At 46.7% G+C, this 23,650-nt stretch overlaps 2 protein-coding genes across 3 annotated transcripts in view; one reads left to right on the top strand and one right to left on the bottom strand.

Moving 5' to 3' along the window:
- The window catches only part of LOC137422918 (high affinity copper uptake protein 1), a 29,564-nt gene extending 13,757 nt beyond the window's left edge, over nt 1–15,807 (bottom strand). Inside the window, exons 1-3 of one of the 2 annotated variants that reach the window (XM_068109577.2) lie at nt 15,711–15,796; nt 8,547–8,641; nt 6,864–6,953 (exon numbers count right to left, since the gene is read on the bottom strand). In XM_068109577.2, coding sequence (XP_067965678.1) covers nt 6,864–6,953; nt 8,547–8,579 — 123 coding nt within the window. In that variant the 5' untranslated portion in view covers nt 8,580–8,641; nt 15,711–15,796. Of the gene's footprint in view, nt 1–6,863; nt 6,954–8,546; nt 8,642–15,710 lie in introns of both variants that reach the window. The other variant, XM_068109578.2, reaches the window with a different exon arrangement.
- Nucleotides 15,808–21,099: 5,292 nt separating this feature from the next.
- The window catches only part of SPTY2D1 (SPT2 chromatin protein domain containing 1), a 39,261-nt gene continuing 36,710 nt past the window's right edge, over nt 21,100–23,650 (top strand). Inside the window, exon 1 of the mRNA XM_068109574.2 lies at nt 21,100–21,258. Within this exon, the coding sequence (XP_067965675.2) occupies nt 21,193–21,258 (66 nt within the window). The 5' untranslated portion in view covers nt 21,100–21,192. The remainder of the gene's footprint in view (nt 21,259–23,650) is intronic.

Genomic DNA, 23,650 nt, shown 5'->3' on the forward strand with positions numbered 1-23,650 from the left:
AAATGGGGGATGACATTGTATGGGAGTGAGCTGCAACCCTGAATCGGTTGACCGAGCAATATGATTTGACAGGGAGTACCATTCCGCAGATCACGGGAGAAGGGAGAAACAGAGGATTGTGGGTGAAGAAGAACCCTGAAGCGCAGTGCTACGCGCGCTTACTTGTATAACAAGAAGGAAGCGGACAACGCGGGAAGTTTAAGAGTCTTTATTATACGAGCTCAACTGTAGCACTGGAGCGCTCCGGGCTGCGCGCCCGGTGTATATCCCGCGGCCACGCCTACCCCTCGGGCGTGGCCGCCGCCCACTTGGTGCGCGGAATGATGCCCTCACGCCAGTGAGCTTTCGTGTCCGCCACACGCGCCCCCCCAGAATTCCCGCGCACCTGGAGGGCCAGTTTGTGGGGCAAACGGATGACCCGGCCGAAGCGCCCTCTGGCGACTGGCGGCGTCCGGGGTGCAGGGATGCCAGCCGGGATGCCTCCGGCTGCACCCGGGATGGGTGCAGGACCAGGGGGCGGCGTGCCGGCGGGCCTGGGCGGTGGCGGGGGTCCGCCTGCAGGGGGGCGGCCCCGACGCGGGGGCCGAGCCACCGGCGGTGGGTGGTCCACGTCGAGGTGGGCCGGCTTGAGGCGATCCACCGAGACGCGGTCGGGAGTGCCACCGATGTCCAAGGTGAAATGTTTCACCCTGGTCTCCAGCACGTGGAACGGCCCGTCGTACGGGGGCCGCAGTGGTGTCCGGTGGGCGTCGTGCCGGACGAAGACGTACTCCGCGGTGTGAAGCTCCAGGGCGACGTGCGTAGGCGGGTGCCTGTGGTGGGCCGTCGGCACCGGGGCGAACCTCCGGGTGGTCTCCTGCAGCGCGGAGCGCTCCTGCGCCACGGACCATGGTGCCGTGGGGTCAGGGAGGAACTCGCCCGGCACCCGCAGCGGTTGTCCGAAGACCAACTCCGCCGTGGATGCGCGCAGGTCGTCCTTGGGCACCGTCCGGAGGCCCAGCAGGACCCAGGGGAGCCTGTCGACACAGCCGCCGTCGCTGAGGGTGGCTCGGAGCGCGGCCTTCAACGAGCGGTGGAACCGCTCGCACAGGCCGTTGGTCTGGGGGTGGTAGGCCGTGGTTCAATGCAGCTGGACCCCGAGCCCCCGCGTGACCGCCCCCCAGAGCTCCGAGGTGAACTGGGGGCTGCGGTCGGACGAGATGTCCGAGGGGGCACCGAACCGGGCGACCCAGGTGGCGATGAACGCCTGCGCGATGTCCGCCGCCGTCGTCGCCGCCAAAGGCACGTCTTCCGGCCACCGGGTGGTGCGGTCCACCATTGTCAGGACATGGGTGAAACCCCGCGAGGGGGGCAGAGGTCCCACCAGGCCCACGTTCACGTGGTCGAACCTGCGTGCCGGCACCGTAAACAGGGCCAATGGGGCCTGGGTGTGCCAGTGCACCTTCGCGCGCTGGCACACGAGGCACGTCCTGGTCCAGCCGCGGACGGCCTTCCGGAGGCCATGCCAGACAAACTTGTCAGCGACCAACCTCTGGGAGGCCTTCGTGCCCGGGTGGGACAGGCTGTGGATGGCGTCAAAAGCCTGGCGCTGCCAACCCGCGGGCACGATGGGGCAAGGCCGCCCGAGGGAGACGTCGCACAAGAGGGCCGCGCCGTCAAATGGCACCTCTGTGACGCGGAGGCCCATGACGGCGGTCTGCAAGGCCTGGGCGCTGGGGTCGGCGGCCTGGTCCGCCGCGATCCGGGCATAGTCGATGCCAAGGTGGACTGCGTGGGCGACGGACCGGAAAAGGCAATCCGCCACCAGGTTGTCCTTCCCCGCGACGTGCCGGATGTCCGTCGTGTACTTGGACACGGCCGAGAGGTGACGCTCCTGCCGGGCCGACCACGGCTCGGCGACCTTGCCCATCGCGAAGACCAGTGGCTTATGGTCGACGAAGGCCGTGAACGCACGGCCCTCGAGCAGATGGCGGAAATGCCTGACCGCCAGGTGAAGCCCGAGCAACTCGCGGTCGAAGGTACTATAACGGCGTTCGGGCAGGCGAAGCTGCCGGCTGAAGAACGCCAGCGGTTGCCAGGCACCACGCACCCATTGCTCGTGCACCGCGCCCACCGCGTAGTCCGAGGCGTCGGTGGTGAGGGCGATCGGTGCATCGGGCGCCGGGTGCGCGAGCATGGTGGTGTTAGCCAAGGCGAGCTTCCCGCCCGCGAATGCCGTGTCCATCTGCTCGGTCCAGGTAATGTCACTTTTGCCCGGCTTCCCCCGGAGGGCCTCGTGCAAGGGGCGCAGGAGCTGGTCGATGCGGGGCAGGAACCGATGGTTAAAGTTTACCATCCCCAGGAACTCCTGGAGCCCCTTGATCGTGCGGGGGCGCGGAAACCCCTTCACCGCCTCCACCTTGGCCGGTAGGGGGACGGCCCCGTGCCTGGTGACGCGGTGCCCCAAAAAGTCGATGTCGGCGACGCCGAACCGGCACTTGGCGGGGTTCACGATGAGGCCATGCTGGCCCAGACGTTCGAAGAGCGTGCGGAGATGGTGTAGGTGCTCTTCGCGTGACGCGCTGGCGACGAGGATGTCGTCCAGGTACACGTAGATGAAATCCAAGTCGCGCAAGACGCTGTCCATTAGGCGCTGGAACGCCTGAGCCGCATTTTTCAAACCGAAGGGCATCCGAAGAAATTCGAAAAGGCCGAATGGTGTGATGACCGCCGTCTTCGGGATGTCCTCCGGCCTGACGGGGACCTGATGGTAGCCGCGTATGAGGTCCACCTTCGAAAAGAAGGACATGCCCGCCAACCGGGCGGAGAAGTCGTGGATGTGGGGGACGGGGTAGCGGTCGGGGGTGGTGGCGTCGTTGAGGCACCGGTAGTCCCCGCACGGTCGCCATCCCCCGCCGGGCTTTGGCACGATGTGAAGCGGCGATGCCCAAGTACTCTCGGAGCGCCGAATGACGCCGAGCTGCTCCAGCGTAGCGAACTCCGCTTTAGCTACCGCGAGCTTCGTCGGCTCGAGGCGGCATGCCCGGGCATAGACCGGTGGCCCGGCAGTAGGGATGTGGTGTTCCACCCCGTGCTTGACGGCCCCCGCTGAGAAGGTGGGCCGCGTGAGGGCCGGGAAACCCTCAAGGAGGCGGGTGAATTTGTTCGCTGCCGGAAGCGTACAGATGAACCTGGCCGGAACCGAACCGTTCAGCAACCACTCAGCGAGCCGCTCGATGAGCCGCTCCGGGAGTTGCTCAACGAGGCGGGCAGCGCGCACGCGAGCGAGCTGAACGTCTCAGCCTGGACAAGCCTTCTGTGCTTGACGTCCACCAGTAGACCATTGGCACACAGGAAGTCCGCGCCGAGCAGTGCCATAGGCACGTCAGCAGTGACGAACGACCACCGGAAAACCTGCCCTCTGAACCGCAGAGAAAGGCAGCGTTTTCCGTACGTGCGAATGGACGTACTGTTGGCAGCAAGCAGCGCGGGCCCCGGCCCGCGGACTGTTTGTCGGACGTACCGGCGGTAACGACACTCACCTGCACTCCCGTGTCACACAGGTAACGGCACCCGGAGAAGGTGTCCGTGATGAACAGTAGGCTGTTTGCATGGCCGGCGCTCAGTGCCACTACCGAGGGCCGGCCCGGGCGTTTCCCGACCTGCCGAATGAGCACGGCGGGCGACATTGCAGAGCCTTGTGGCCGAACTGGGCGTGGAAAAAACACCAGGTTTGCGGCGAAGGCGGCGGAGGCCGCGGTTTTCTCCGCGGCGGCGGCGGTGGGCGGGGCGTGGCGGCGGACACGAAATGCGCATCAGCCTCGAGATCCACGAGGTGTGGTGCATCAGCATCAGGGTCAGCCCCGAGAGCCGCGATGGCCGCGCCAAAACCCGCCTGGGTGTCCAAAGCCGCGAAGAACCTGTCGGCCTCGGCAGTGAGAGCTCGGGGTTCCGTCGTCGCAGAACCGGCCAACGCGAGGCGGACTCGTGCCGGCAGCTGGCGTTGAAACAACGCCCGGAATAGAGCGTTCGGGGTTTCGTCGCCCATCAATGACAGCATATGGTCCATGCGGACCGACGGTCGCGTGTCACCGAGCTCGGGGAGGTCCAGGAGGCGGTCGGCCCGAGCGTCCACCGTGAGGCCGAACGTGGCGAGGAGGAGACGCTTGATCACCTCGTACCTGCCATCGGCCGGTGGGTTCCTCAGGACCGACACGACGCGGGCGGCCGTGCCGGGCCGGAGGGAGGTGACCACGTGGCAGTACATGGTCTCGTCCACCGTGGTGCCTCGAAGTCGGAACTGGGCTTCCGCCTGCAGGAACCATACTTCAGCTTGCGACTCCCAGAACTCGGGGAGTTTGATCGTAACCGCGTTGTTTGCCATTGCTATGGCGTATTCGGTCGGTCAGCGATGGCTGATCCAACGTCGGAGGGTCACCAATGAAGCGCGGTGCTACGCGCGCTTACTTGTATAACAAGAAGGAAGCGGACAACGCGGTAAGTTTAAGAGTCTTTATTATACGAGCTCAACTGTAGCACTGGAGCGCTCCGGGCTGCGCGCCCGGTGTATATCCCAATAGAGGAAAATGGGGGGCAGGAGAGGATGCATGGATACATGGTGGTGGACAAGATGGATACAGAGGGATACAGAGGGAAACTCCCACTAGGGAAAAATGGGGAGGCAGGAGAGGATGCATGGATACATGGTGGTGGACATCATGGTGGACAAGATGTATACAGAGGGAAGCTCCCAATAGGGAAAACTGGGGGGCAGGAGAGGATGCATGGATACATGGTGGTGGACAAGATGGATACAGAGGGATACAGAGGGAAACTCCCACTAGGGAAAAATGGGGAGGCAGGAGAGGATGCATGGATACATGGTGGTGGACATCATGGTGGACAAGATGTATACAGAGGGATACAGAGAGAAACTCCCAATAGGGAAAATGGGGGGCAGGAGAGGATGCATGGATACATGGTGGTGGACATCATGGTGGGGGACAATATGGATGAATATGAATGAATGAATGATCGTTTTAAGGCCATTTTCCCCGCTAGGGCGGGGGTTAGCCTTGCAGGCCCCATGACAATCATGGTTCCCTGTTTGAGGCAATGTTTTTTTATGGCTGGATGCCCTTCCTGACGCCAACCCTTAGTCGCCTCTTACGATGCGCAGGGATATTGTGTACCTATTCTAAACCGGGGTACACACCGGGATCATTCATCCCAGCAAGCTGGTACTGAATTTGCCGACCTCGGAAGGATGACAGGCTGAGTCAACCCCCCTGGTGTTAATTTAGCGATCGACCGGGATTCGAACTCAGGATCCTCGGATCCCAAGACGGCACCCTAACCGCTAAGCCAACACCAGGCTACCTGGTGTTGTCTGGTGTTACCAGACAACACCAGGTGGACAATATGGATACAGAGGGAAAAATGGGGTGCAGGAGAGGATGCATGGATACATGGTGGTGGACATCATGGTCGACAATATGGATACAGAGGGGAAAATGGGGGGCAGGAGTGGATGCAGGATACATGGTGGTGAACACCTTGGTGGACAATATGGATACAGAGGGAAACTCCCAATAGGGAACAAGTACAAAAAGTTTTAATTAAAACAAAAGCCGCGTCGATGTTACACAATGCCTATATGCAGCTGTGCCTATAACGTCGATGTTATAGGCACAGGACATTCCTATTGATTCGATTACTTGATGTTATTTTTGTGCGGAGTGAAAATATATCTCGGCAATTTCCCGTGTGTGGCGACGAATTTTTAATATATCTCGGCATTTTCCCGTCTGTTATTTCAGGCAGTGTATGACTGACCATGCCGCGATTTAAACAATATATATCTCGGCAATTTCCCGTATGTGGCGACACGTGAACGAAGCTATGCTCCTCTCTCCACATTATTGTGACGACGTATAAATTAAATATTTCATCGTGACGATTGTCATCAAATGGACGAATTTTTAATATATCTCGGCATTTTCCCATCTGTTATTTCGGGCGGTGTATGACTGACCATGCCGCGATTTAAAAAATATATATCTCAACGGACTTGAAGTTACAGGCCTTTGAGAATTCATTTCATTCTATAAAGGGCAACTTTCATTGGATTTTCTTCCCGTTTTTTTTCAACCGAGTCTAAAACTATGTTAGCGACTGTGAAAAATGAAATGATATATCGAATTTGATTTGAAATAAAACTGTGTGAGAGAGGAAGACACCACGGGCCTACAAAACAGGCCTCAAAGCTATGCGAGTTAATAAAATGGTGGATATTTGTTTATATGAAGCCTCTCCCAGAATGGGTGGAGCTATGGTTCCCAGAATGGGTGGAGCTTTGAGGTTTTGTCTTCTCTGCAAGAACAAGAAGAAGAAGAAGAAGAACAAGAAGAAGAACAACAACAACAGCAGAGTGCACTCTATGACCAGCGTCTGCGACGCGGCTAAAAATGGAAATTTGGAAGGAGGAAGAATTGGGGTGGGGTCAGGGAGTGGACGCAGAGATTAATGGGGGTAGAAAAGATCATGGTTTTGGATTGGGGACAATCTGAGATGGTGGTCAACAGCTGTCTTGAAGATCTGGATGGAAGAATTAGTAGATAAGAGAGAAATATACCCGGTATATGTGGTGTGAACTTGAGATCCCAGAACCATGAGCTACGTGCTCAGATGGGAACGTTAAACAGCAAAACGCAATGGTCTCGGTGTAACAATTTGCCAAAATGTTTCTTGTTCGGACGTACCACGATACGCACCATGGTACGCATCACGTTGAATCAAAGTTTCGGTTACCAAAGTACAAACTAGGAATCGACCATTTTCCAAGACCATTTATCAATGTTACCATGTGTCACACACAGACTCACCATGCCCCCACCCATGTCCATTTTCCCTGAATAATTCCCTGGGCTGGAAGGTGATGGGATCATCATCCCATGAACCATCAATAAGGATATCTAGAGAAAGGAATAAATATAGTGGTTATACATTTGCACTTTATGTTTCATGAATATTAATTATCAGTTCCACATAAACTTAAAAATAGGGGCAATACCCCTGGGCGCTCACCTGGTAGAATAAAGCAGTATGCTACACTGACTACAGGTATTTTAAACCAATTTGAATGGTTTCTAGAAGACAGGGCAGCATGTACAATCATACTAGCGTAATCACAGGCTGTAAGGAAACAAACAAAAAAAAATACCTATTTTGGGGGGCAACCAAGCCTCCCCCGCATCCCCCAGTAGACCCCCTTAGACCCCGATTTTTTAAAACTACGTGAACAAACTTTGGTACATCATGGGTGATGAAGGTTGTGGTCAAGTTTCATTTACATTGTTTGTGTAGTTTTGGAGAAGAGAGCAAATACCTATTTTATGGGGTCAAACCTGGACCCACTTTGACCACCGGTAGATCCACTTAAACCCCGATATTTTTAATACCGTGAACAAACTTGAGTGCAACATACAAATATCATTTGTGCCAAGTTTGGTCACAATCCCATCAGCGGTTTCAGAGAAGAAGTTGCAAGTGTTTATGAACTGACCCACTGACAGACGGACTAACGGACTGACAGACGAACTGACAGACTGTCGGACTGACGGACAGATGGACTGACGGACAGATGGACTGACGGACAGATGGACTGACGGACAGATGGACTGACAGATGGACTGACAGGGGGACAGATGGACTGACGGACAGATGGACTGACGGGCAGATGGACTGACGGGCAGATGGACTGACGGACAGATGGACTGACGGACAGATGGACTGACGGACAGATGGACGGACGGACAGACTGACAGACTGATGAATGGACTGACGGATGGACTGACGGATGGACTGACGGATGGACTGACGGATGGACTGATGGATGGACTGGCAGACTGACAGACTGACACACAGACTGACAGTTGGACTGACAGACTGACGGACTGACGCACAGACTGACGGATGGACTGAGATACTGACGGATGGACAGACTGACAGACTGACTAATGGACTGACGGACAGATGGACTGATGCACAGACTGACGGACTGATGGAAAGACTGACAGACTGACGAATGAACTAACGGACAGACAGACAGACAGATGGACATACTGATACACCGACTGGCGGATGGACTGACAGACTGATGGATGGACTGATGGACAGACTGATAGACTGACAGACTGACAAATGGACTGATGGACAGATGGACAGATGGACTGACGCACAGACTGACGGATGGACTGACAGACTGACGGATGGACTGATGGACAAACTGACAGACTGACGAATAGACTGATGGACAGACTGACAGACTGACGGACAGACTGATGGACAGAGTGACAGACTGATGGACAGAGTAACAGACTGATGGACAGAGTGACAGACAGACGACGCACCATTCCATAAGCTCCCCAGAACGATGTTCCGGTTGAGCTAAAAAGAGGGAATTAAACCATTCATTTGTAATTCATTGTGAGACGAAACTACACAGTCAATCAAGATAGTAATCTTCCTTTCTTCCCTCTCTCATTCCCATCCTTTTTGTTTCCTACATCTTTCACAATCTCTTCTCCATCACCATCCATAACCTTGACACGCCATTGTGATGCTGGTAACACTTTCAGCGTTTCCGTTTGGGTCACAGCATCTGATGGTAAACATCAAACATGTTAAACTTTCATTTGAGCTACATCTTGGAAAGGACAAAATGAATATTTATGGAAATTTACAAGGGTTAATTATCAAGAAAGATAAAAAGGCAACAATGCAAGTTAAATATGTGAAGGTCTCAGGTTAGGTTACTTTCCTTGGTGCTAACTCAAGACCCAACATGGTAACGGTCGCCCGAAACAGTGTCGCAGGTTGTTACAGGATTCCTTTCAGCCCCAGCCGATGATGTCGCATCGAGAATCTTCTTCATCCATCCAGCCCATTTATCCTCCATCCATCCATCCCATTTATCCTCCATCCCATCCATCCATCTATTTATCCAATGTTTTTTTATGTTTTATTTTTTCTTTTTGTAAACAAGATCGAGGCTCGTGTAAAAGCCAGCACATTAAACACACATTAGCACATTAAACACAAAAAAAGATCAACGGACACATAAAACAATAAAGGGAGGGGGAGACAAGATGGGAGAGAGGGGGAAGCACACAAGCACAAGATTTGAGAGCAGGGACATCGGGAGATCTGTGGGAGGGGGAGGGCTTGGAGGGAGAGAGCTGGGGGGGGGGGGCGCGGTATAAAACAAATTGACACGATTAGGAATTTCAGAAATGAAGTCGGAGTTTGAAAGAGGTGGATTTGGGGTTTATTAACGGGGGTAGAAAAGATCAAGGTTTTGGATGGGGGCTGATTTAAAAAAAATGTTGTACATCATTTTTCATGTCCATTTTGTCCATTTGTCCATTTTGTCCATCATTCATCAATCCACTCCATCTATCTATCCATCCCATCCATCCACTCCATTCATCCATCCATCCCATTCATCCACCCCTTCATTCATCCTGTCCATCCATCACGTCTATCTATCCATCCCATTCATCCATCCATCCATCCCATTCATCGATCCATCCATCCATCCTGTCCATTCATCCCATTCATCAATCCATGCATCCATTCTGTCCATCCATCCATCCTATCCATTCATCCCATTCATCAATCCATGCATCCATTCTGTCCATCCATCCATCCTGTCCATTCATCCCATTCATCAATCCATGCATCCATTCTGTCCATCCATCCCGTCCATCAATCCATCCTGTCCATCCATCCCATTCATCGATCCATACATCAATTCTGTCCATCCATCCATCCTGTCCATCCATCCCATTCATCGATCCATACATCCATTCTGTCCATCCACCCCATTCATCCATCCCATCCATACATCTATTGCATTCATCTATCCACCCACCCCATTCATGCAACCCATCCATCCATCCATCCAACCCATACATCCATTCCATCCAACCCATCCATCCATTCCATTCATCCATCCACCCACCCCATTCATCCAACCCATCCATCCATCCCATTCCATTCATCCATCCATCTAGGAACTTCCCTGGAATTCCTTCGTGTCGCTCTGCTCGTGACGCACAAACAGCTGTTACATAATTATCGATGTTAATATCAAACAAGGTTTATCATTGGAACAAAAGGAATCGCACGAGATTAAATGCTCAAAATGGCGTGTGATTCAGTCCTGATAGACCTTCACAAGACCGTTCCGTTCGGTCTTGATGGAGAGATGAGACATGAGGACAGTGATCGTACACACACGGCTCTCCTGCGTCTGAAGCCTTGAACAACATTATCACTGGATGCTTATCGGTTAACCACGTGTTGCTTCGTCAGCTTCGGGACATTCGATTCATCTTTGAACAAACAAACAAAAAGACTATAATCTCTGATACTCATCGGCTTGCACTGTGTGGTGGGTGTTGTATTTATCGTTGTGGTATTAGTTGTGTCGGTTGTTGGATTTGCCTTTTCGAGTACAAAGTATGACGTCAGAATCATTGTGATGCAATTTTTTTGACGTCACAGAGAAGATGGCCACTCTGTTGGACTTTATCATTTCCTTTTGAGCCCTTCCGTCAGGTGTGTAGACTGTGTACAACTTTATGAAATTTATGTTTTCTATCCCACTCATAGGCCGGATCTCGATTCGAACTTGAACCAAAATCTAATCGGCAAAATTTTTTTTACTTCTCTTATCCGGAACCGGATTTGGATCTTCACCAAAATCAAATCAATTCATCCTTGTGACACACGCAACCTGCCCACCAAGTTTCATCGGAATCCGTCCTTAAGTTTTTGAGGCGTCCTGCTCACAAAGAAACAAACAAGAAAAACATCCTGCAGATACCTGTAAAATCCACCCCCAACTTCCCCTCCCCAAAATAAACGGTTGCCATGGAGACATCAAATTGTCCATCTTCATTAAGATTAAAATTGACAATCTTAATCATAGCTCAGGTCAATCGGATGAAAATTGACGATTTTAGAAGTTTGACCTTGAGTTGACCGTTGACCTTTTGACCTCAAAAAGTTGCTTTTCCAATTCAGTGAAGCGCTATGCAAATGCTGTTTAACTTTCAAGTTAACGGGATGAAAATTGGCGATTTTAGAAGTTTGACCTTGAGTTGACCGTTGACCTTTTGACCTCAAAAATAGTTGCTTTTCCAATTCAGTGAAGCGCTATGCAAATGCTGTTTAACTTTCAAGTTAACGGGATGAAAATTGACGATTTTAGAAGTTTGACCTTGAGTTGACCTTTTGACCTCAGAAAGTTGGTTTTCCAATTCAGTGAAGTGCTTTGCAAATGCTGTTAAATTTTCAAGTTAATAGGATGAAAATAGACGGTTTTTCAGATTTAAATTGATGATTTTAGAAGTTCGACCTTGAGTTGACCTTTGACCTTTTTCCCTCAAAAATAGTATGTTTCCCAATTTAGTGACTCGATATGCAAATGCTGTTCAATTGTCAAATCAATCGGTTGAAAATTGATGGCTTTTCAGATGAAAATTGATGATTTTGAAAATTTGACCTTGCGTTGACCTTTGACCTTTTGACCTCAAAAATAGTTCATTCCCCAATTTAGTGACAATATACAAATGGTATTGAATTTTCAAGTCAATCGGATTTAAAATGGCGATTTTAGAAATTTGACCTCCAGATGACCTTTGTCCTCAAAATCAATAGGCTTCTCAATTGGGACGACCTATATACCTTGGTGAAGTTTCGTGACGATCGGTTTAGAGTTGTGACCTGTAGGCCGGTGACAAACAGACAGACAGAACCACAAACGCAACCGACCAATATACTTGAAAAATCTTCGATTTTGCTAGTAACAAACAGACAGACAGACAGCCTGTGTGAAAACTACAATGTCGTTTACTATATATAATGTCCCATCCAGAGAGATATTTCCTCTTTCATTTGGTATCTGTGCATTTTTATCAGTTTTAATGTCTGTGTTCAATTTCTTTAAAATAAGCCATAGATATTGTTGCTTTGCTTCAACAATTAGTTCAAAATATATGTACATATAAATGTTTCATTTCATTTTTAAAACAAGAGAAAAATGACCAGTGTGGTCACCAGCTGGATGTGTAGAATCATGAGGATATCCGTTGCAACATGCGCTACCAAATTCGACCAGTCATTAAATTATACGCATGCACTAGCGTCTTTTTGTCTTTCAGTTCTGGTCTTGTCCTTTGTTTTGCGACGCAACATGCTTCATCAACTGATTACATATATTGTATGGACGTGAATGTTATTTCTGTTAATGTTAATGTTAATTCATTAATGTTATTTATTAATGTTAATTCTGGGTGGCAGAGGGATAATTTGAAACGGGCTTGGTCGGTAGGGGAAGTCCGAGTGTATGCACATGCCCTATTCAAAAAGGCACCCCAACAACAAGAACAACAACGCGGTCCTCTCATAGAGCTGCTCGTCGCAGCTAAAAATAGCCCCAAGTGGGCTGGCGGTCATCTTTTGAAGTTGTAGTTCAGACCACTGCTGATTTTGGGGGACCTCCTCCTCCCTCCCCATACCAACCACCCCCCCCCCCCGCCTCCTCCCCAGGAGCACCCCTGACCCCCTGGGAGGCCCTCTGATACTAAAACGAAAAATCGAAGCCTGAGCGATTGTGCGAGTTCGTGTCTTGTATTCATGTGTCAAGTTTCAGAACAATCAGCCGGTGATGAGGGAGGAGTAGCAAAAACAGAAAAAATGCAGGTGTAGTAGAGCTTGGTAGCGGTAATGGGAGAGACAGGGACGGTGACAGACAGCAGACTTGAAATCTTCGTGGTGAGGCCTCAATTCCTCTGCCTTGCAAAGTCCTTCCTGGCACACCTGAACTCCGATTCACCTACAAGCCTTTCATCCACAGCTTGATGGGGGTATTGCTCTCCCTTCTGGGCTGGCGCTCCTGCCTCACAACTTGATGGAGTATTGCTCTCCCTTCTAGGCTGGAGATTCTGCCTCACAACTTGATGGAGTATTACTCTCCCTTCTAGGCTGGTGCTCCTGCCTCACAACTTGATGAAGTAGTACTCTCCCTTCTAGGCTGGTGCTCCTGCCTCACAACTTTTTTTTTGTTGTTTTTTTTTTTGTTTCCTGAATCGAGGCTCGTGAAAGAGCTAACATTTATTTCACAAACAAATCAACCAGACAAACAAGATATATAAAAAGAGGGAGCGGAAGACAAGATGGGGAGAGAAGGGGAAGCACACAAACATAACATTTGAGGGCAGGGAGATGTGTGGGAGGGATAGGGCTTGGGGGGAGGAGGCGTGGGAAGGGGGGGGGGGAGTGGGAGAAGTATAAAACACAAGGACACCAAGGACTTCCAGGACAGAAGTTGGTATTTCAAAAAAGTGGATTTGGGGTGAAATTAGCAGGGGTAGAAAAGATCAAGGTTTTGGATGGGGGAAGATAAGAGATGGTGGTGAACAGCTGTTTTAAAGACCTGGAGGGTGGAGTGGGATTGAAGAGAGTGAGGGAGTTTGTTCCAGAGGCGGGAGAAAAGAGGAATGAAGGAGTGAAGGTGAGCAGAGAGTCTTGATTTTGGCAGTTTAACCATAAGAGGGTTGCGGGCAGATCTTGTGCGACCTGTAGGAATATTTGGGGGACTTGATGGAGTATTGCTCTCCCTTCTGGGCTGGAGATCCTGCCTCACAACTTGATGGAGTAATGCTCTCCCTTCTGGGCTGGAGATCCTGCCTCACAACTTGATGGAGTAATGCTCTCCCTTCTGGGCTGGTGCTCCTGCCTCACAACTTGATGGAATACTGCTCTCCCTTCTGGGCTGGCCCTACTGCCTCACAACTTGATGGAGTATTGCTCTCCCTTCTGGGCTGGTGCTACTGCCTCACAACTTGATGGAGTAATGCTTTCCCCTCTGGGTTGGCACTCCTGCCTCATAACTTGATGGAGTACTGCTCTCTCTTCTGGGCTGGCGCTCCTGCCTCACAGCTTGATCAGCTTAACATCATGGAACCCAAGGTCTTCAAGATCATTGGTATCATCCGCGATGACGATGAGTCTATGTGCCTATCACTTCACCAACGCAGACAGTTTGGTGGTATCTTTGTCTTCTACCACCTCCTTTCTGGTCTTGCATCCTCTGCCATCCTTGCTTTGTCCCTTCTCCCCTCCTCCATCTGTGGCATGGTTAGTGGGGCGGCTTAGCCCAAATATTCAAAAGAATTGTGCATTTTGTGATACAAGCACCAAATTTGGCACAAATGTACATTAATATGTTGCGAACATTTTCAGATATTGGGCCACTTGAAATTCCGTAATATTTTGTTTTCAAATTTTTTCAAATTTCGTAATTTCAAATTTTTCGGGTGACACCGTCACAATTTCGGTCTTCGAGGCCGGCCGATAGGCAAAGTGTGACCGGAAGGGACGAGGTTCTCCTGACCACGTGGCCCTCGATCTGGGAAGCGAGAGGCGTTCCATTAGTGGACGCGCCCCTCACGCCCGACTTTTGGGCGGCCCCGGCAGGCCGTTTGTTTTGACGTTCCGTGACAGGCCCCGCACCCCCACCTCCGGGCCGACCGGAAGCTTGTGCTGAGTACATCATACCTGAACAACTCAGTGAGGCAGAACACAGCAGTGCACACCAGGGTGACCCCTTCAGTGCATAAACCAATTAACCTGTCCACTGCAGGGCATATAGAAATGAAGTTATTTTCTGCATATAATAATAATATAAGTTCAGTTCTATATAACAATTTCTGTTATCACCACTACCACTACAACTACCACTACTACAAGCTTTGTCTGGAATTTTGTGGACTAACAGACAAACAGACATACAGACAAGCTGGGATCAAAACATTACCTCCTTCCACCATTGAGTGTAGAGGTAAACATCATGGAAATTATATCATGCCCTAGATTTAATTCATGCTTACCCGTGTATTTGCTTCACTGGTTCACAAGGTCTTTTGCATACATGTAATTCAGACTCTCGTCTTCATTGCTGACCACACAATGTTCGCAACATATTAATGTACATTTGTGCCAAATTTGGTGCTTGTATCACAAAATGCACAATTCTTTTGAATATTTGGGCTAAGCCGCCCCACTATATCGGCCGGCCTCGAAGACCGAAATTGTGACGGTGTCACCCGAAAAATTTGAAATTACGAAATTTGAAAAAATTTGAAAAAAAAAATTACGGAATTTCAAGTGGCCCAATATCTGAAAATGTTCGCAACATATTAATGTACATTTGTGCCAAATTTGGTGCTTGTATCACAAAATGCACAACAGGTTTGCTATGCTGCAAACAGGGTTAACGGGTTTAACCTGCAACAGGTTTAACGTCTTTGGTATGACTTTAAAAATAGGGGCAATTGGGTTCGAACTCTTTGGGTTCGAACCAGCGACCTTCCAGAGTCCGAGGATACGCTCCAACGATTACACCCCAAGAGGCCAGTGGGGTTAACATGTCCTATTGCATTAGGACACGTTCGCCGAAAACCAAATTGCCCTTGATGGAAGATCATGACGGATTTATCAAACTCCGTTTGTGTTAAACAAGTTCAGCGTTTATTACCGAGTTTGCAACAAACGCATCATTGTCACTCACAATCACAGGTTAAAGGAGTTCAAGCCTTTAACAGCCAAACCTATAGTATAACCAGCCATACGTACATAAACGAATCGATACAATGACATACCTGGGCTGTTCCGTGACTACCTGACCTGGGTTGTCCTCTTTCCCCTGGTTAGCTCTCGACTGGTCTTGTCCACTGTGTACCTAGGTGGGGGGCGTGGCATGGGTTGAGAGGGAGGCGTGGCATGGGTTGAATGGGAGGCGTGGCTATGAGCACAGAGAGTCCAGGGTGGACTTTGATCATTGACGTGGTGAGGGCGAACACAAAGGGATTAGATCAGACAACGTAGCTCAGGAGGCCTACAGTACAATTGGCATTTTGGACAGAAATGTACGCAATTCCAAATCCACGAACATTCTACACTTTATATACATCTGAACATTCTACATTTTGTATACATCTGAACATTCTACATTTTGTATACATCTGAACATTCTACATTTTGTATACATATGAAGATTATACATTTTGTATACATCTGAACTTTCTACATTTTGTATACATCTGAACATTCTACATTTTGTATACATCTGAACATTCTACATTTTGTATACATCTGAACATTCTACATTTTGTATACATCTGAACATTCTACATTTTGTATACATCTGAACATTCTACATTTTGTATACATATGAACATTCTACATTTTGTATACATCTGAACATTCTACATTTTGTGTACATCTGAACTTTATACATTTTATGCACTTCTGCAGATTATACATTTTGTACACATCTGAACATTCTACATCCCGGTGTGTACCCTGGTTAGAATAGGTACACCGTATCCCTGCGTGTCGTAAGAGGCGACTAAGAGGGTTGGCGTCAGGAAGGGCATCCGGCCATAAAAACATTGCCTCAAAAAGAGAACCATGACAATTACAACTACATGTGGGCAGGGTACAGCCCGAAGTGGAGATCGGTTTCTGAGGTTTGGGACATGGAATGTAGGGACAATGACAGGGAGATCAGGAGAAGCGGTGGAAGTATTGGTCAGAAGAAGAGTGGACATATGTTGTGTGCAAGAGACGAGATGGAAGGGAAGTGGTGGAGAATGGTGAAGGGTAGGCAGGGACAGAAATACAAGTTTGTGTGGCAAGGGTGCCCGGAGGGCGTGAATGGTGTTGGTGTCCTGTTTTCTGAGGAGTTTGTAGACCGTGTGGTGAGTGTGACGAGAGTGAGTGATAGGTTGATGATGGTGAAAATGATGATTGGAAAGCTCTTGGTGAACGTCATCTCGGGATATGCTCCGCAGGTTGGTCGAAGCGATGAAGAGGACAAGTTCTGGTGTGCGATAGAGAAGCCGATGGAAAACGTGAAAGATGAGGAAGTTGTTGTGGTAGGAGGAGACCTAAATGGACATGTGGGAAGGAGTATGGACGGTTTTGAGGGAGTTCATGGGGGTTACGGATATGGTGTGAGAAATGGAGAAGGTGAAAGGATTTTGGAGTTTGCTGATGGAGCTGATTTGTTGATTTGTAATACTCAGTTCCAGAAAGAGGATAATAAGCTTGTTACATACACGTCAGGTGGGTCGACGACAACCGTTGACCACCTGATGGTGCGTAGGCGAGATAGGGGGCACCTCCGGGACACAAAGGTGATCCCGGGGGAGGAGGCTGTTTCACAGCACCACTTGGTTGTCTGCGACATAAGGGTGAAAGGTGCGAGGAGAGCTCGGCGGGTGAAGTACCAACCGAGAATGAAGGTGTGGAGGTTGAAAGAGGTGACAGTAAGGGAGGGATTAAAATAGAGGCTGAGTAGGGTCGAGGATGATGTGGTTGAGCTTGAACGTGGTTGGGTGTCAATGAAAGCTAGTCTGTTGGGAGCCGTTGGTGAGGTATGTGGATGGACAAAAGGACCACCGAGGCACTCGGAAACATGGTGGTGGGATGATGAAGTTGGAAAGAGGATTGACGAGAAGAGGAAGAAGTTCAAGGAGTGGCAGAAGGCGAAGGGTACGGGAGCAGAAACAGCAGAGCATGAAAGTTATAAGGCAGCCAAGAAGGCTGCAAAGAAAGAGGTAGCAAAGGCGCAGGAGGCATGAAGGAAAATGTTCGGAGAACACTTGGATTCGGAAGAGGGTCAGAGAGCGGTAGGCTTCCCCAGATCTGTGCCTCGACACAATCCTGTCTCTGAGCTCTGCAGTCAGTTCCTTCAACCTCGTGGCTTGGTTTTTGCTCTGATATGCATTGTTACCTGTGAGACCTTATATAGACAGGTGTGGGCCTTTCCAAATCATGTCCAATCAATTGAATTTACCACAGGTGGACTCCAATCAAGGTGTAGAAACATCTCAAAGATGATCAAGAGAAATGGGAGGCACCTGAGCTAAATTTCAAGTGTCATAGCAAAGGGTCTGAATACTTATGTAAATGTGATATTTCAGTTTTTTCTTTTTAATAAATTTGCAAAACTTTCTAAAATCCTGTTTTCTCTTTGTCATTTTGGGGTATTGAGTGTAGATTGATGAGGGAAAAAATGAATTTAAACGATTTCAGCAAAAGGCTGCAACATAACAAAATGTGAAAAAAGTGAAGGGGTCTGCATACTTTCTGAATGCACTGTACACACACATACACACACATATGCACACAGACACACACATACACACACATACACACACATATACACACAGACACACACATATACACACAGACACACACATACACACACAGACACACACATACACACGCAGACACACACATACACATACACACAGACACATACATACACACACAGACACACACAAACACGTACACACACACACACACACACACACACACACACACAGACACATACGTACACACACATACACACGCAGACACACACATACACATACACTCACAGACACACACATACACACGCAGACACACACATACACACACAGACACATACACACATATACACACACATATATATATATATATATATACACACACACACACACACACACACACACACACACACACACACACACACACACACACACACACACTCGTGCTGTCCCTCGGTGCAGATGTTTACCCCTTGTGTTGTACCTCATTGTAGTTATCATTGTAGATGTTTACTATTTGTGTTGTCCCTCATTGTAGATGTTTACCATTTGTGTTGTCCCTCATTTAGATGTTTACCATTTGTGTTGTCCCTCATTGTAGATGTTTACCATTTGTGTTGTCCCTCATTGTAAATGTTACCCCTTGTGTTGTTCCTCATTGTAGATGTTACCCCTTGTGTTGTTTCTCATTGCCGATGTTACTACTTGTGTTGTCCCTCATTGTAGATGTTTACAATTTTTGTTGTTCCTCATTGTAGATGTTTACCATTTGTGTTGTTCCTCATTGTAGATGTTTACCATTTGTGTTGTCCCTCATTGAAGATGTTTACCATTTGTGTTGTTCCTCATTGTAGATGTTTACCATTTGTGTTGTCCCTCATTGTAAATGTTGCCCCTTGTGTTGTCCCTCATTGTAGATGTTACCCCTTGTGTTATCCCTCATTGTAGATGTTACTACTTGTGCTGTTCCTCATTGTAGATGTTTACCATTTGTGTTGTCCCTCATTGTAGATGTTACCGCTTGTGTTGTCCCTCATTGTAGATGTTACTACTTGTGTTGTCCCTCATTGTAGATGTTACCAATTGTGTTGTCCCTCATTGTAGTTGTTTATCCCTTGTGTTGCCCCTCATTGTAGATGTTTACCAATTGTGTTGTCCCTCATTGTCGATGTTACCCATTGTGTTGTCCCTGATTGTAGTTGTTTATCCTTTGTGTTGTCCCTCATTGTGGATGTTTACCATTTGTGTTGTCCCTCATTGTAGATGTTACCCATTGTGTTGTCCGTCATTGTAGTTGTTTTCCCCTTGTGTTGTTCCTCATTGTAGTTGTTTTTCCCTTGTGTTGTCCCTCATTGTGGATGTTTACTATTTGTGTTGTCCCTCATTGTAGATGTTACCCATTGTGTTGTCCCTCATTGTAGATGTTTACCATTTGTGTTGTTCCTCATTGTAGATGTTTACCATTTGTGTTGTCCCTCATTGTGGATGTTTACTATTTGTGTTGTCCCTCATTGTAGATGTTACCCATTGTGTTGTCCCTCATTGTAGATATTTACCATTTGTGTTGTTCCTCATTGTAGATGTTTACCATTTGTGTTGTCCCTCATTGTAGATGTTACCCCTTGTGTTGTCCCTCATTGCCGATGTTACTACTTGTGTTGTCCCTCATTGTAGATGTTTACCATTTGTGTTGCTCCTCATTGTAGATGTTACCCCTTGTGTTGTCCCTCATTGTAGATGTTACTACTTGTGTTGTCCCTCATTGTAGATGTTACCAATTGTGTTGTCCCTCATTGTAGTTGTTTATCCCTTGTGTTGCCCCTCATTGTAGATGTTACCCATTGTGTTGTCCCTCATTGTAGTTGTTTATCCTTTGTGTTGTCCCTCATTGTGGATGTTTACCATTTGTGTTGTCCCTCATTGTAGATGTTACCAATTGTGTTGTCCCTCATTGTAGTTGTTTATCCTTTGTGTTGTCCCTCATTGTGGATGTTTACCATTTGTGTTGTCCCTCATTGTAGATGTTACCAATTGTGTTGTCCCTCATTGTAATTGTTTATCCCTTGTGTTGCCCCTCATTGTAGATGTTACCCATTGTGTTGTCCCTCATTGTAGTTGTTTATCCTTTGTGTTGTCCCTCATTGTGGATGTTTACCATTTGTGTTGTCCCTCATTGTAGATGTTACCCATTGTGTTGTCCCTCATTGTAGTTGTTTTTCCCTTGTGTTGTCCCTCATTGTGGATGTTTACTATTTGTGTTGTCCCTCATTGTAGATGTTACCCATTGTGTTGTCCCTCATTGTAGATGTTTACCATTTGTGTTGTCCCTCATTGTAGATGTTACCCCTTGTGTTGTCCCTCATTGCCGATGTTACTACTTGTGTTGTCCCTCATTGCCGATGTTACCTCTTGTGTTGTCCCTCATTGCCGATGTTACTACTTGTGTTGTCCCTCATTGTAGATGTTACCCCTTGCGTTTGTCCTCATTTTAGATGTTACCCCTTGCGTTGTCCCTCATTGTAGATTCTTCGAGGTTGCAAAGAAAAACAAAAACCTATTGATGTCCTTGTCGGTTTTTCTTCCTCTCCCGCCAAATGACCATCAAGCAGATAACCTGAATGATTGCATTAATTAATGTGGTGTTTCCAGAGTGATGTGGACCGAAATACCGGTGTATAAATAAAATTTATACACAGCGGTGTATAAATAAAAACAGTAATTCACTAGTCGTCACTTTCAAACTCTTTTAACACTTTTCGCGCTCAAAGTGAAAGGTAACAACACTTTATATTGACAGGACGTGTTGTACTTATTTTATCATCAGCCTGAAATTTGCGCAAGATATAAGCAATGAGGTTATCGTGTCACGTGATCTTGGAGCCGGAAGCGGACACATTCCCGGAAGTGGCGTGCTGTGTTGATGGTGTATGCGTGGCGGAGGGGAATTTCGAACGTTGCTGTCCGTCCGTCCGTTCGTTGATTCATCATGAATTTCTCGAACCTTCTCTCTGTGGCTTCGCAAAACAGCCGTAGCGGGGTGGAAAAGCTCACGGTGAGATTACAGTGTCAGTGTGGTTTTTGTGGAGACGCAGGTACGCTTGTACTGTACGAGTAGCGTTGGGTTTCGACGCTCGTTTTTCACGTCCTGGTGATTAGTATTAGTAGTTGTGGTGTTTCTGGTTCTTCATCCGGGCTCATTGCGGTGTTTGGATTCAACCAAATTCAGAACAAGTACACATACATTCAAAGTACACCGCCCCATGCCAAATAATTAAATAGTGGAGCTCATAGAGGCTGCTTTGGGAGGGAGAGGTGTACACTAATTGATTGATTAATTGTATAATTAAAATCAATAAAAGATTATCACAAAATATTTTCTTAATCAATTGGCTAATACCATAACAAAACCACTTGTGCTTCATCCGAAGATGTATCTTTGAGAAATTTAATCAAATAAGTCATTAATAAAAAACTAAATAATTAATTGATTAATCAATAAGTAATTCATCGATTAATCAATAAATAATGAATCGATGAAATGATTAATCAATTAATCAAAAATATCCTTGATAGCCACATCACTTGGTCACTGTCATGTCCAAATATTAGCTTCCCAGCTCAAAAGGTGCCTGAGGTATTGGCCAAATGAGAAAGAAAATAAATAAATGATTAATAATGAAGATAAATAAATAATAATCATTAAAAAATCTAAATTATCAATCAATTCGGTCACAGAACACATAAACCACCACCATTTCATCAGAATCTGCAACTGGGGGGAAATTTTTTTTTTTTAGTAATTAATTGAATAATTAAATAATTAATCGATACATTGATTAATTGATTAATTAATAAATCAAAAATATCCTTGATAGCCACATAACCTGGTCACTCATGTCCAAATATTAGCTTCTGAGCTCAAAAGGTGCCTGAGATATTGGCCAAATGAGAAAGAAGATAAATAAATGATTAATAATGAAAATAAATAAATAATCATTAAAAAATTAAATGATTAATCAATTCGGTCACAGAACCCATAAACCACCACCATTTCATCAGAATCTGTAACTTTAAAAAAAAATTTTTTTTATCATTAATCAAATAATTAAATAATTAATCGATTAATTGATTAATTGATTAATTAAATCAAAAATAGCCTTTGCAGCCAAATCACCTGGTCATTGGCATGTCCAAATATCAGCTTCCTAACTCAAAAGGTGCCTGAGTTAATGGCCAGAAGAGAAAGGAAATTTGATTAATTAAATAAGTACTTAATTAATCGCTAATAATTAAATAACTCCTCAATTAATTGATTAATCAAAAAACAAAAAATACCGTTTTTGACAAAGGACTTGCTCACTATTGTGCCGAAATTTCAGCTTCCTAGCTTAAAGGATGGCTGAGATATCGTCCGGACAAACAAACAAGAAAGCAAGAAAGCAAGAAAGAAAGAAAACAAGTACACATACATTCAAAGTACACCGCCCCATGCCAAATAATTAAATATGCTGCAGCGCGGCATTGCCGGGGCGCCTCCGGCGCCCGGCAATACCGCAGTGCAGCTCATTGAGGCTGCATTGGGAGGGAGAGGTGTACACTAATTGATTGATTAATTGTATAATTAAAATCAATAAAAGATTATCACAAAATATTTTCATAATCAATTGGCTAATCGCATAACTAAACCAGTAGTGCTTCATCCGAAGATGTATCTTTTAGAAATTTAATTAAATAAGTCATTTATAAAAAATTAAATAATTAATTGATTACTCAATAAATAATTAATCGATTAATCAATAAATACTTAATAGATGAAATGATTAATCAATAAATCAAAAATATCCTTGATAGCCACATCACTTGGTCACTCATGTCCAAATATTAGCTTCCCAGCTCAAAAGGTGCCTGAGATATTGGCCAAATGAGAAAGAAAATAAATAAATGATTAATAATGAAAATAAATAAATAATAATCATAAAAAAATTAAATTATTAATCAATTTGGTCAGAGAACACATAAACTACCACTATTTCATCAGAATCTGTAACTTTAAAAAAAAAATTTTTTTTGTCATTAATCGAATAATTAAATAATTAATCGATTAATTGATTAATTAATAAATCAAAAATATCCTTTGCAGCCAAATCACCTGGTCATTGGCATGTCCAAATATCAGCTTCCTAACTCAAAAGGTGCCTGAGTTAATAATGGTCAGAAGATAAATGAAATTTAATTAATTAAATAAGTACTTAATTAAACGCTAATAATTAAATAACTCCTCAATTAATTGATTATTCAAAAAACAAAAAATACCGTATTTGACAAAGGACTTGCTCACTACTGTGCCGAAATTTCAGCTTCCTAGCTCAAAGGATGGCTGAGATATCGTCCGGACAACCAAGAAAACAAACAAGAAACCAGAGTGAAAACTGAGTACTCTCTTT

The sequence above is a fragment of the Myxine glutinosa genome, chromosome 3, assembly GCF_964187855.1.
Source record: "Myxine glutinosa chromosome 3, kmMyxGlut1.1, whole genome shotgun sequence".
NCBI classification, from domain to species: Eukaryota; Metazoa; Chordata; class Myxini; order Myxiniformes; family Myxinidae; genus Myxine; species Myxine glutinosa.